Source organism: Pithys albifrons, chromosome 13, assembly GCF_047495875.1.
Source record: "Pithys albifrons albifrons isolate INPA30051 chromosome 13, PitAlb_v1, whole genome shotgun sequence".
NCBI classification, from domain to species: domain Eukaryota; kingdom Metazoa; phylum Chordata; class Aves; order Passeriformes; family Thamnophilidae; genus Pithys; species Pithys albifrons.
The window spans coordinates 7758696-7773160 of NC_092470.1; the positions used below are offsets into that span (position 1 = coordinate 7758696).

Consider the following 14465-nt stretch of genomic DNA (forward strand, 5'->3'; position numbering starts at 1 on the left):
CACCCCATTTATTTTCTTGCTTGTGCTTCCCGTTTTTAGCCTTGGGAATGCAAATCTTCTTTGAGTCTTTCACATTCTTAAGCCTCCATGCTGATTCTATGGATTTTAATTTCCTAGCTTCAAGCAGGGAGTTTCTAACTTACTTCCTCTTTAAAAAAAATTCGCTTCTTGAAGTTTAGTATCCCAGAGAGTAGGGCTTCTTCATGTGCTTCTCTCCTGCAATGAAGCTGGAATTATTTACATGGTAACCATTTCTCAGGGGTTCAGACATGATTTTTAGCCCTTGACAGGACTATGTCAAATGTTGTTTACATTAGAAGACAGAAAACTCTGTTCTCTGCACACTCTTCCCGTGCAGCTCTCACTGAACTAACACGCAGTTATTTTGGCACCAGACTTGCTGCCCTCATACTCTTTTTCCTCTTCAGTACCACTTCAATGTCACTTGAGTTGCTCTTCTCCAGAAGTCAGCACTTCACTGCTGCCGTTATCCTTCCTGATCCGCGTTGTCTCCATCCCCCGCGGTGTGTCCTGCGGCTCCTCCCGCGGTGCCCCCGCACTGCGCCGCGCACGGAGCTGCTCCCCCTCCGCAGCCTCGCTTGGCCTCCCCGCACAGCTCGAACACACCAAGCATCGTGGTGTGCCTCTGATCATTCTCAGCCCCTTCATGCTAACAAAATGCTCGGGTTTTTACCTCTCCATGATACAGCCCAGATAACACATTTTCACACTCAGCTTCCTTGTGTTTGTGCTTTTATTTCCTAACTATAAGATGACCTAGATGAAAAGTGCAATCCAGTTAGTTGAAAAACCCTCTGAAGTCTTTTCAGCTCAGCCACAAAAGCACTTCCTGTGGCACTGCACCTCGCTTTTCTTTCCCACTCTGCTGTAAAAAGTCCTTAGAATAGAAATTAATTTTAAACTGGGTTTAATACTTCTTTATACTGTCAAATTGATTTGAGATGTCATTTATGTAACTGACAGGTGGATACACAGGAGTTTTTAATTTTAAGGAACCACTTCACTTTGTTGTCTGAAACATACTTGGAGTTTATTTTAAATGTTCTGTGCACCCAGACATAAAAGGACTGTCCTGATTCCACTGGATATTTTCAAAGTTTACCAGTATACCTTAACATATGCCTTTTATGTTTGCTTATGTGAGGTTTTTTTCAGCTGTAACAGAAATAGTTTAAATTTATTCCTGAGTTGTTAGAAACAAGCAAGAAATTACCACCTGCCTTTCCAAATCAAGGGAGTTATTTTTCTCCATTGCTGTAGTTGTGACGTATGGTTGCAGCAGTCCTGTACCAGAATGGCCTGCATGGACCTTGGGAAACAAGCACACATGTTTTTCAGGACATCTGGCTAAGCCTTCACCTCCTTTTCCATCAGTGCGTGACATTTTGTTGGTCTTCCTCTCTTTGTCCTTATCACACTTTCTTTGCCACAGCTACTTAGCTCTTTTGTGATGTTTATTGGATGCTGTTTTCCTGAGAGGTGAGAATCAAGCTCTGCTTTTTCACTGGTCCATTTGAAATTGTGATACAAGACTCACACGATGTACTGATGGCGACCTGGGAGTCTTGGTGGTCTGACCCTTTGATAGTGACTTTAAAATCCATTTGTTACATTACTGAAGACGTTTTTAGCTGGCCTCACTCAACTGCAAGTGTTAATATTCTGCTCCATCAACTCTTTCAGAAAGCATTAATTGATTCAGCCTCACTGTAAAACTGGTGACAAGGCTCCTTCACAGATGGGGGAGTTTAAATTTGTGGGAGTGTAACCATGACTAACTCAGACAGTAGGTCAGTGTCAGAGGCAGGATCTCTTGCTAAACCAGCCAGACTACAAGAAGATCAAACTTCTATTTTTGTACATAGTATTTAGGGAAACGGCAATAGAGATGAATTTCAGAGCCGCTGTTTACATGTGCATGGATTTCTGCACTTCTCTAAGGTATTAATGGCACACTTCTTGTGTACTCACCTAGACACACACACATAGTAGAGATGAAAAAAGACCTCTCTTTGTGCTCTTTCTTTTTCTGTGTCACTTTAGGGATTGTCTGTAGTTATTTCCTTGAGGTTGTCAGGGATGCGGGATCTGCGTGACGAGTTCAGATGAGGCTGGAGCTTGTCACGTTTGTCCCCTCCGCGCTTCTCTGTCAGGAGGAGGAGCATTCCACCGTGCCGTGCAGGGACGGGGCTGGAACTGGTTCTGGGAATTGTTTTATTCACTTCTCTGCAGTTGGCTTTGCGGAGGGACAGGGGAGGCCCTGCTGTTGGAGGGCGAGCAGGAGCCGGTGCAGAACAGCCCAGGGTCGGGGCATGGCATCTCCTCCTGCCACCAGCCAGGACAGGCTCTTTTCATGCTCGGGGGCTGCACGGAACACAAATGTGCTCATACCCTGTTCTCGCTCTCAATTCACGGCTTTCCTTGAGGAAAGAACAGGACAAATCCTTTGATAACTTATTTCCTGTTTAGAAGCCTTTACCTGCTTTCCTACAGTGGTTCCCTGAGACTGGGAACGTTTGTAGTCAGCAATTCCAGCTGTTTTCCTAAACGGTCTTTAGGGAGACTAAAAGCAGTGAACCTGGAACAGCAACATTTGACTTCAGCGAGGTCCCACGGGAATCCAGTTATTACTTAACTGGCGTGGGCTGGCAACAGACCTTACACCGGATAACAGATAACCAAAGGCTGCATGACATCAACCTTCACAACCAGCTGTCACTGCTCCTGGCACAAGGGTGGGCACTGTGGGACGTGGGTGCTGTAACTAATACTGGCTTCCATACCTTTACATACCAACAGTATTTGCAATGTCTGGGTGAAAAATTTCTCAGATTAAATTCTTGAGGGTGATTTTAGCCAGTTAGTGATCATGTGTCATTGTGCTCACCACACCGAGCATAAATCCTGCCTTGTAAACAGCAGGGAGACTAATGAGGTTTGCCCACATTCTGGTATCATTACAAGGGAGTCCAGCAGAGAAAAATGGAGTTTGGTTAGAGTGGAAAAGAAACATGAATTTTAAAGGAAAGGGCCGGGAGGTGGTGTGGTGTGTGTATGTGTGTGAATCCCTGGACTGTATTTATGAATATTTCAATTTTTTAAGGAAAGCTTTTTATTGACAAGACTTTTAGTGCACTCTGCTCATTTAAGGAAATCTCTGTATAGTTAGGGTTTGGGTTTGCCTTAGTCCATGCTTTTAATGCTGCATATTTGGCAAAAGCTGAGGGTCATGTTTTTAATTTACATACTCAAAGTTATTAGTCTGTTTCTATTTAAAGGTAAATAGAAGAGCTCATTTTTCAGTCAGGCTACATCTCTATACAGAATAGCTCACCAGTCATATATAAAAATGTTAAACTCGCTTAAACATTGGCATTATTTTGCTATACCCTGTAATCAGCTCTTGCAAGAACACTTCACATCCAATTTTAGTCTTAGCACCACAGTGTACTTTGGGGTGTAAATTTGTCAGGTAGCCAAGCCCAGCAGGATACTTTGACAGTTTAAGCCCAGTTCTCCCCAATCAGCCTTATGAATAATAAAAAGCAGAATGACCTATTCCAGTTTTGTATATGTAAAGGCAATGACTTCTCAACAGAAAGAACTGGAGGAAAAATCAGAGCTGAACTCTGAGGAAAGGGAATCTAGCTAAAGGTTTCTTGTCTCTAGAAGAATATTCTAAACAAATAAATCAGTATTTCCCAAGACTTTTTATTCAAAAGAATTTCCAGGCTGAGAGATTTCACTGCAGCATTGAACTAGAAGTGTTGGGTTCCTTTGCATCTTCTTGAAGAGCAAAAAGGGTTTATAAATCAGACTTCTGGGAATTGTTATCTCACAGCTTCTTCTAACAAACACAACAATTTGTTTTAAAGGCTTTCACCAAAGATGTCATAAGTGGTAATCCCTATGTTGTAAGTGGGTACTTAATGTGATTTAACTTAATGCTGATGATGCAAAGCTATTCTCCCCCAAAGCCCATTAAGAACATCCAATTTTCTGGTAGACTAACACTCCTGCTTACTGTCCTAGAGATAAGTGACTGTTTAACCAAGACAATAAGGAATAGTTTCAAACCAAGGCTGCAAAACTGAGTGGCCACAAAACTTTCTTTGTGAAAGTTCAGACTTTGAATGTAAATGTCATAAGCTGGATTTTTTCTTTTTAGGACTTGTTTGGATTTCTGTATGTACAGATATGCACATACAGGCACTTCGAACCACCTTAGTGAGTGTACTGGTGAATGTCATTATTTATAATATTAATAAATGTGGTCTAGATAGAAAAAGGCCAGTTCAAGCAGTACATATAAATGAGGTAAAGAACTGATAAATACTGAGGTTTATTTCATGTTGCCTTAAAGTGTGGATAATTCCAACAGTTTATCCAAGGTAATGCTTTTCACACCATGTGCTTATTTGTTTGACTTTTTGTGGATTTTGTATGTGTAGAATGACACAAAAGGAAATGTCACTGGCATCATTTAGCATAACATGCCAATAGGAACATTCAACAATGCTCAGGATGCAAAGTAGAAGGGAAGGCAGACTTTTCAGGAGCTTAAGGCTGCTCACTTGGGTCTAATATAGAGTTAGCACTTTGCAGGTCAGTGGCTCTGCTATTTGTCTCTGACCTAACAGATCTGGAGTTCTTCACATCAAAACCAAGTCTTGCTGAGCTGAGATCAAACGTGTTAAGGTAAGGATCTTGCCAGTGATTTATCGTGCCAGGGAGGGTGATCAGGCCATAAGGGGCCACTGCAAATGAAGCTGACATTCCAGCAATTTCTCATGTGTGGTTATAAGGTAATTTTCTCAGGCAGAGCTTCTAAGTCAAAAGAAATGTGCCCATTTTACTTTTCCATGTTGCCAATAATGCCAGAAATCCTAGTAGGAATATTTATTTAGGCAGCACAGCTAAATTCTAAGTCAAAACTTGCTCCTGGTGATGAACATTTAAAATGGCAGTTACCTACCACTGAGGATCTGCTCGATTCCTTGGAATGGCAGAGCACATTTCCATGTTTTCTGTCACACACAAGGAGCACACAAGACTTGTGATGCACAAACAATGCAAAACACCGAGACGACACAGACTGATACTGGTATTGTTTGTCCAAACCCCTCCTGGTTCCCACCATTTCAAATGAGTGTGTGTGGAAGGGTTTGCAGGATCAAGTTCTTAACAGCCACAACTTCATTAAAGCCCAGTGACAGCTCAATAATTGATTCTGTAAACAATTACTCCCTACCCTTCATTCTTGAGTTAGTGGCTTTTTAGAAATCTTTCATGATTTCATTTTTTAAGGTGCAGTGACATCAAGGATCATACTCCATAGAAAACACTGCCATCTTTACTCTCATCATCCAGTGATGGCTTTTCTTTGTTATTAGTGAAAATGTAGAGCAGACTTTATTTTTCAGTCATCTGATTTCACAAGCAATGTTTTCTGATGCAGTTGAGAAAGAGAGTGAATGTTCTCCAGCAATTAAAGAGCTCCACGGGTGAAAGGATAAGTAAAGCTTGGGAGCTTACTTTCTTAGGAATACATGAAATATTATCTCAGCTATGTTATTGCTCCTGTATTGTGCTACTCACAGCAGATAAATTCTTCGTTAACTGAAAAAAGGTAAAAATTACTTAGAGGAAAGCTTTCATGTACTGTAGGCAAAATTTCTTCCCACAGGTTTAATAAGGCAGCCAAAAGGAGTAAAATGTTTGTGGTGGGTATAGCTCAACAGACAATGAATCTCAAGTTTCTTCTCTTTAGATTAATTTTCTTGAACAACCAGGCACAAAATAATCCCTTTAATGAGACTGAATTGAAATAACGGATGCTGGATCAGCATGTGGCACAGTGAGAAACTAAAATAGAAAAGGGTATCATCACAGTTTGGCAGCCTGGGTTTTGTGCAGGAAAGACTTGAGGGGGAGAAGGAAAGTAAGCACGCTACTGCATGTTGCTAAGACTTATTTAATCTTCTTAACTAATTACTCACACTTCCTAATTCAAAATCATACAAACAAAAACGTTTAGATAAGCCGGGAGTTTTTTCAAATGGGTGCCCCCTACAGCTTAGAAAACAAACATGACAGGTTTTCCCTGTGTGATGTGCTGCCATTTGCAGAAGAACAGACCCAGCTCCCAGAAAGACAGAAGACTAATTAAGACAGGAAGACAGCCAGGTCAAACATTTGGTGTGAGGGATTTGGGACATAAGGGAGAAAAAATCATGTTACATTCCACTTTCACAGCAGACTGACAGGAGGCTTCAAGCCCTTTCTCAGATTCCATTTGCTGCTCAGAGCCCCTGGACTCCTCCAGGTTCTCCTCCCATCACACCCCTTTCCTACTGTGCCACTCTCCAAACCCCTTCCATCTGTGAGCTGGCCCAGCAGGGGCCTTGCCATTTCTACCTTTGAGCACCTAAACATCCCGTCCAGGTGAGTGTGCCAGGGCAGCAGCACCTGCAGACAGGGCAGTGACTGCCTGAGGCAGCAGGGCCGGCCCCAGGACAGGGCTTTGCCCTCTCCTGCACCCACTGGGATTGAAGAGACACTGGCATTAGGTGCTACATGATGTGAATCCTCCTCCAGCTTATGTCTGCCATGCTGAAGTCTGACTTCATCTACACAGGCTGAAATGTCACTGGGACCTTGATATATTCACCTATTTTAAATACTTGGCCTCTGATCCAAAGTCCACTGATGTCAAGGACTGTTCTCAATTCGAGTAGGGTTGGCTCAGGCCTTGCTATTTGGAAGTTACATCCAGAAAAGTTAGAGACACCCTGGTCTGCTCACCAGACTTTGGCATGGGGCTCGGGTCGTGTAAACACAACTGTGCTGCAGTTTGATGTACTGGTTTGCTGGCAGCAAAACCAGAGCAGCCTCATCCACTTCTTGTGCATCTTATTTCCAATTTGACTTTTTTGATCGTCCTGCTCTAAGTATGTTTGTAAATGTTTAAAATTCTCCAACCCTCTTGGTACACTCTGAAGTTTGGACTTTAGATTTCCTGAGTGAAATTTTAAGTTTGGGTTTATGAAGGAAAGTCCCATTTATGGTACACCATGGCCCAAAGCCATGACATCATCTTTCAGGCTCTGAGGTTCAAATGAGGTTTTAAAAAAAGGGCAAACATCCCAAAGCACACAAGAGCTTTGAAAAAGAGCCCTTCTTCCTTTTCAAAATTTTTCTTTCTGTTCAGTGTGGGGAGTGTGAGTAAGGAGAGGGAAGGCACTAGGACAACCCAGTGGCCAAAGAGGAAAAAGAAAATCAACACGTCTGGTTTTCTTTGCTCTTGCAGGCCTCACAGGCTCTAGAGCATGTGTCAAGTTTCCAGTGAAACAGCTTTGTCTCCCAGTACAAACAGCCCTCTGGAGGTTGTTGCCATGGATTCCTTTTCCTCAAGCCTGATTCAGCTCCCACTGAAACCAGTTGGATTCTTCCTTTTGTTCTCCTCTGGGTGGGTTTGGCCCTCTCGTGGCTGAAAACCAGCTATGCCCACGGGATCTTGCTTGCCAGAATTAAAGCTATTACTCATGTGCAGTTCACTGTTACTCTTCATATGCAGTCCAAGGGCATCTCGTTACAGGAACTCAAATCTGGGTGTCTTCTGAGGGCTGACACTGCTCTGAATGACACAGTAACCACTTGTGCTTGTGTGCTCAGCCAGCCTGCCCTGGCTTCTGTAGGTGTACCCATGGAAAGCGGTGCAGCCGTTGGCACTGCCCAAGGGGGCTCATTCCCAGCTTGGCCCCAGATACTGCACTGGGCAAGTTTGGGGATGTTGGCCTCAAAGCCCATCACTCATGGTTTGTGAGCTGCCAGCAAGGAGCAGTGACTCTTGCTGGTCACCCAAACAATCCTCCTAAAAATAACACAAAATGGCCCTGCTGATGCATTGCTGGGGTTGGCTCTTGCTTTCCTGATGCCTTCTTACAAACCAGGTTTTCCCTGATCCCATAGCCAGCTGTTGGTTTCCAGTCACTCCCAGGAGTGCCTCACAACACTCTCTGCCTAGAATGTGAGGGATTTGCTGTATCAAGACAGCCATAAAAGTCAAGGAAAACAAGACTTGTGAAAATAAACAAGCTGCACCTCTGATTGGCAATCCCATCTAACTCATTCCCTTACAATTGCACTAATCGTTAGGACTCCTGAAATGTTTCCCAAGGAGAGGAAATGAAGTTGCTGAGATGGGAAAGGATATGAAATTTCCTGAGCAGACTGAGGCACAGGTGCCCGGTCTCTGGGATGTTAGGCAGTATTTACCAAGGGAAATGCTGCTGCTGGATTTTTTGCATGCCTCTCAAATTGTTGTATGTCCCCCCTCAAAAGCCAAAGTGCCATTGTGTATTTGTTAGTGCCTCCAGCTCTGAGAAGATGTTGAAGGCTGAACAGCTGTGATTCTTTTATAAAGCACTTTGGCATCTGATGCCCCCTCCCCCATCCCCACAGACTTAACGTCAAAGGCTCTCTCAGGAAAATCCACATATGAAAAAAGATCTTTGATGGAATGAAACTATAACCAGCTACTAAATCAATTGAGTTAGGAAATTCCCATTCCTTCCTCCATTCATCCAGAACCAAATCTCCTGTGGGAAGCCATTATTATTTGGATGTTAAAATCCTCTTCCTGTACCAAAAAACATTTCTGGAGCTGCAACAGCACAAAAACCTTGTTTATTAAATCCATGGGAAAATAATTCCACCTCCAAAGAGCTGAATGCAAGGCCACTGTCTGTCCACTGGCTGAAGTCCTTAGTTAAACAGCTGGGCAGCCTGAGGAAAATGTCTGATGACATCATCACTAAGCAATATCGAATTAAGAATGTAGATCATCATTTCACTCACACATCATTTGAGAACATTTTCAAGAAAGGAAATGAAAAGTTACATTGTTGCCACCTGTGTTGATTACTCTTATGAATTAAGATAGCCCAGATTACTTTTTTTTTTGGTGTATGTTTTAAGGAAGACAACACACACACACATAAAAAAAAAGATGCAGTGAACATGCAGGAATTCCCAGTGAATGTAAAAAGCAGCTCCATTGCCCAAATCCAGGGCTAGTCCTGGCTGAACAGCAGAGGCAATCTGGAGTGCCATGAAACCAAAGCTCCTTCAATGAAGAGCTGCAAGTTTTGTGCTACATTTTAATTAATTATATTTAAAGATAGTTGATTTTTACTTCCTCAGTGGTAAATAGTGATGAAAACACAAAATCCTGTCCGTTTTTTCCTTAGTCTAAATTTTGCTACTACTGCACTGCAGATTAGAATGTCCAGCCTGGGTTTGTACATATCCCTTCCTCTTTGAATACTTCCCACTCCAGTTACCTGCACGGTTTGAAATGAACATTAAGTTGCTAATTATTAGTTAGCCAACTGGGACAGATGGCTACTTAAACAAGATATTGTAGCTGTTTGTTTGCAAAGCTTAATTTGCTTGAGTTCTGCTAAAAACATTTACTTTTGGCTTGATTTCAAAACTGAAGAGCAACCAAAATGCTCCTGAGCTCAGTGTGTAATGCTTGCGAAAGGCAGGGCCTGTGCAAAATGCAATATACCTCTGCCTTCCACCAGCATCTCAGCAGTCTCAGAGTAACTTGGCATTTTACATGATAGCTTTGAATTTTGCTTTTCCTTTGTACACTTTTTGGTATGATATGGTATCCCAAAGGCCCTGAGTGGTCACATGGCCTGTAGGACGGGTCAGATTGCTTTCTTGATTAGTCCTGTGGGACTCGGTCAGCAGTGGCCACATGCAAATAGCCCCAGGCAGAATTTGAACCCAGAGAAGACATGGCGGGACCATTATCTTCCAAACTTCTATCAAAAGATCTATGAGAACATGTGTATATGAGCAAGAGGTTATTGTTAGGACCAGAAGGATGTGACTGTTGTTTTTAGGAAAATCCCATCCCCTCTCCACCTTTCACTTGGAAAAGAACAGAAATTTCCAAGAGATCTTTATGATGAGCACTTTAAGAGATCTTTAGGATGATGGCACTCCACAAGGGCATGTTCACAGTGGCATCCAGGAGCTTCCAACCACACCTGTTACACTGTAAGGCCTGTGTGAAACACCCCCAGCTCACACACACACAACCTCACCCACCCCTGCCTCACCTGCTGCTGGGTCTGCACGTTCCTGAGGTATCACAGGGGAATAAACATGTTTAGTTTCCTCCCTAAAGCCCTGTACACCAACTACAGCCAAACTGCTCCTTTACAAGAGGCCCTGACTGTTCTGCCAGTTGGATTTGTTCTTTGCCAAATCACTGCACTGACAGGGACACCTCAGGAAAGCAGGAAAGTTCACCTTTTATCTTCCTGCTCTGACATTGCTGCAGTTACTGGCTCTGCTGAGAGTAAATGGCAAACAAAATGTTTGTGTGTTCCAAGATTTTTCAAATGCTCCCTTCTTCCCTCTCCATTTTGGCACAGTGCTATTGATAGCACCCAACAGGCCAGATTATTTAACTACCACAATACCACATAGCAAATGCATGACATACTCTACACTTTTTCTTTTCCTTACTGCATATCACAAAAGGTAACACTAGGACTCAAACAAAAACAAATTACCTCAGTAACTCCTGGAAAACTCAAGTGGTTAATCAGTTACCTTTTATTTACATATATATGCTTAATGCTGAATTAAGTTGTTAAAACCAAAGGCTGATTTATAGCCCCAGTCAGCCTTAATTAACATTGATTCCAGGGGAATAGTAAATGTGAATAGCCTTCACAATTGAGGTTGAACAATGAACTCACTGGGTGTTGTCCAATTTGTAGCGTGATTTACATGGAAGCAAGCCCTTCTTTTTCTAAGGTTACGCCTTTTTTATCTGGTGTTTAGGATGGGTTATATATAATCTATAGATAGGAACATTTGCTGTCAAATATTCTCCTTGATTTAGAGTTAGCCTTCACCATGGTCACTATAAATAAGGCAGAAAAAAACCCAATTTGAGGCTTTGCAGGAATTCCTTGTTCTTGCAATGTGTCATCGCTTCTCCATTTCATGGCATTTTTACGAAGTGGCCATAATGAAAGTCAGATTAAATGTACAGGATATATACATTTAATCAACAGCCATTGGAGTCGGTAGAGCTGGAAGAGTTATAAAAGCCCCTGTGAATGCAAATTTATTGCAAAAGAATCTGCGTCTTAGTGGTAGGAATATCTGCTGAATGGTACTACCTGACACAGAACACCTAAAACTTTCAAAAGTGAATTATTTAAGTGCAAGGTTCTGCTTGTAAAGCCGCCAGCTGCTGGATTTCAAGACTTGAAACTGTTCCAAAACATGGGACTAGGTACTTTATTTGTGCACTAGAGTAAATACTCTGATTTTACTGCCAATTTAAATGTGCTCAGTTTACAGTAATGAGCTTGTATAGGCAATACCTTGTTTATAGAAAGTGGAACAGGAAGAAACTAACATTAACCATTAACAGTAGCAATTTCTCTTGCCTTCAGCTCTAACGTTATGCCAAATAGATCCTTCCCACGTCCCATCTGAAATATTTACTATTCCTGTTCTTTTTCTAAATCTCTGGGATAAATGGAGCATTCAATAAAATAATACACCTTTTCCTTCCAGTAAGCTTGAATTGCAACACTCTTTTGTAATTCCAAGGCACTATTTTAAAAACAAATATGTGTCCTGTGTACTAGCAAACTTGATGATAGGTGTTAATCCCAGCAGAAAGGAGTTAACATTTTTTAATCCTTTTAAAAAAGAACAGACCACTTCTGGAAGGGAAGGACTGAATTGCGGTTGCCACGACTTCCCATGTCCTTGTACTCAACGTAACTATTTCATTCTTTCAATACAGCTCACACGGAAGCCTATGTGTTTATGTACATACTGTCACCTTAAACAAACATGCTTACATCTCCTCTGGCCATCTGCTCCTGAAGATCCAAGATTTTTTTCCCTTCCCTTCCCTCCTCAGCACACCCCACACATGCTGGGTGCAGAGTTAACTCTGTGGAGTTAACTCAGTGGAAAGCATGACAGCAAAATCCTCCCTCCACACAGGTCACAGATTTGAGATTATTTTTTTCACTTCCAGTCTAAAGAGTGACAATAATACACCAGAGGATTTTGGCATATGGTGTTAGTCACTAGAGGTAATACTGGAGGTTCTTTCACTGTCTTATTTTAGCTGGGTTAGCTCCAAAATATCCTAACAGGGACTGGTACTTGGGTTTGCCAATAATCGCTGAGCAGGAAGACACCAGCACAGTGTGAGGAGCTTGAAGTGCAGCGACATGAACAGGTTCAGGATAAATACAGCGTGCAAAGAAAGCAATGGTAGTGGTGTGGTAGGTCCTGGGTTCAGCAACCTCTGAGAACCTAAACAAACGAGGTGGGGGAAGTAAAAAAAACAGGCTCTGGAATGGATGGAAGGGCACACAGCAAAGTGGCTGAAGCTTGAGGAAACACAATAATGGCAAAAGCATCCATAACAGCAAAGGCACACATAGTTGTTGGTTTCTATGCACAGTTGTTCTGTCTCCAGGGTGTTTTCCAGGCAGGCACAGGTTCCCCCCACACATGTCCTCAGTCAGCTGGACATGAGTTGGCTCTGTACCAGAACCTGTATCACTGCAGTTAGCGTGGCCCCAAGCCTGAGCTAGCAAGCCCTGTTGGGAAGAGCACAGCTACAGCATTTCCTTTGGCTTGGAGGAGAGGGGCAGAAAGCTCATTTGTGGTACATGAAAACTACAGGTGTATCTGTGCCTTCATGTGCAAAAAGATGGGCCAATTTCTACCACCTGGGTATCTGATTGGGACTGAGACTCCTCAGTCTTTCAAGGGGTCCCTGTCTCTATAAACACAGCCCTGCATGCCAAAAAAAGGGTGGTGAGCATTCCTTCCTGTCCCCAGTGGACTCAGGGGTAAAATTCCCATTTATTTCAGTGAGGTTGGAACATTTCCTTACACATTCAACATTGTATTTCATGGAATACAATCAAAGCACATTAATAGCTGAACTCCAAGGAATCTCTATGGACATTTTGAACACTTTTGTCCTTAGAAAGATTTAAAAGACAGGAAGAGTCTGAATACCTGGAAAAACTTTCACTCAATCATTTTCCTGGAGTGACTTGTTTCATATTTGTTAATAAATAATTCCGTCCTGTTCTTGAAAGTAATTCAGTAGAAAATAACTAACATGTCTACAGCTACCAGTAAAAATCTACTTTAAATAAACTCATTTGTCATTACCTTTCTCAAGACAGCTGTTGTCAGCACCATTACCATTCAAATTTGTTTTGCTGTGACAATTAAAATGATATCAACACTGAGAGAATGTAACAATTTCCATTGTTCCAAGCAGATAAGCAAGTTAGTTCTGTGCTACAGGCCATCACTGTAGCCATAATTATCTGACTGTGTATTGAAGAACTGTGATGTTTGAGATTATTCAGCCTTGACTGGGTTGTATCAGTGACCAAATGTTTACTTACTGAACTGAATGATTACTCCAAATCCCTGTCTTGTCTCCAGCAGTTTCAAGGGTTTTTGTCTGATACAGGTACTTCTTTTTTTAGTTTATCTGTTACAGTTTTTGAATCAAATTTAAATGTCACCAAGTCATTTGGAAGTTGATTGCTTCTCTAGTGACACTGCTATGGAATACAGAAAGACATTGGGGCTGACCTCAGCCTGAACTCCTGAAAACTGTAATTTTCACAGGCATAAATAAGTTGCAGCTCCTTTGTATTAGACTCTGCAGCCTTTCCCAGGAGTTTGTTGTTACATATATTACTGTTTGTTCATGCAGGAGGCCTGATTAATTTTCTTCCTTTTCTAGATTTTCATCAATAATGAGTGGCAGAATTCTGAAAGTGGGAGAATATTCCCAGTATATAACCCAGCAACAGGAGAGCAGATCTGTGAGGTTCAGGAAGCTGACAAGGTAATGCATTCCATGAATGGGTATCTGTATAAATGGATCAAATAATAGATAATAGAAATGTATAAATAGATCAAAGCAAGCATTCCAGAAGAGCTAACACTGTTGGACAGTTCTTTTATTAATCATAGGTCCAAAACTATGATTAATGTGGATTCTGTGGCTGGGTTTTACGAAACCAAACTTCCTAAGCCTGGTTATGTTATTTACCTCTGTGCCTTCAGTTTTTTTCTTCCTTCTTCACAGGTGGATACAGACAAAGCTGTGAGGGCAGCCCGGCTCGCCTTCTCCCTGGGGTCTGTCTGGAGGAGGATGGATGCATCGGAAAGGGGCCACCTTTTGGACAAGCTGGCAGACTTGGTGGAAAGAGACAGGGCAATTCTTGCTGTAAGTGGCACATGAAAACCAACAGTCAAATCATTTGTCAGTTTTATATTCTGAGAGCAAATGAGTTCATGAATGTGTTGGTACGAATTGCATTTGAAAGCCACACACAGCTCCA

At 42.1% G+C, this 14465-nt stretch overlaps 1 protein-coding gene across 1 annotated transcript in view; it reads left to right on the top strand.

The window, feature by feature from the left end:
- ALDH1A2 (aldehyde dehydrogenase 1 family member A2) overlaps window positions 1-14465 on the top strand; it is a 54000-nt gene that overhangs the window by 9005 nt on the left and 30530 nt on the right. The window contains exons 2-3 of the mRNA XM_071568640.1: window positions 13862-13966; window positions 14210-14350. Coding sequence (XP_071424741.1) covers window positions 13862-13966; window positions 14210-14350 — 246 coding nt within the window. The remainder of the gene's footprint in view (window positions 1-13861; window positions 13967-14209; window positions 14351-14465) is intronic.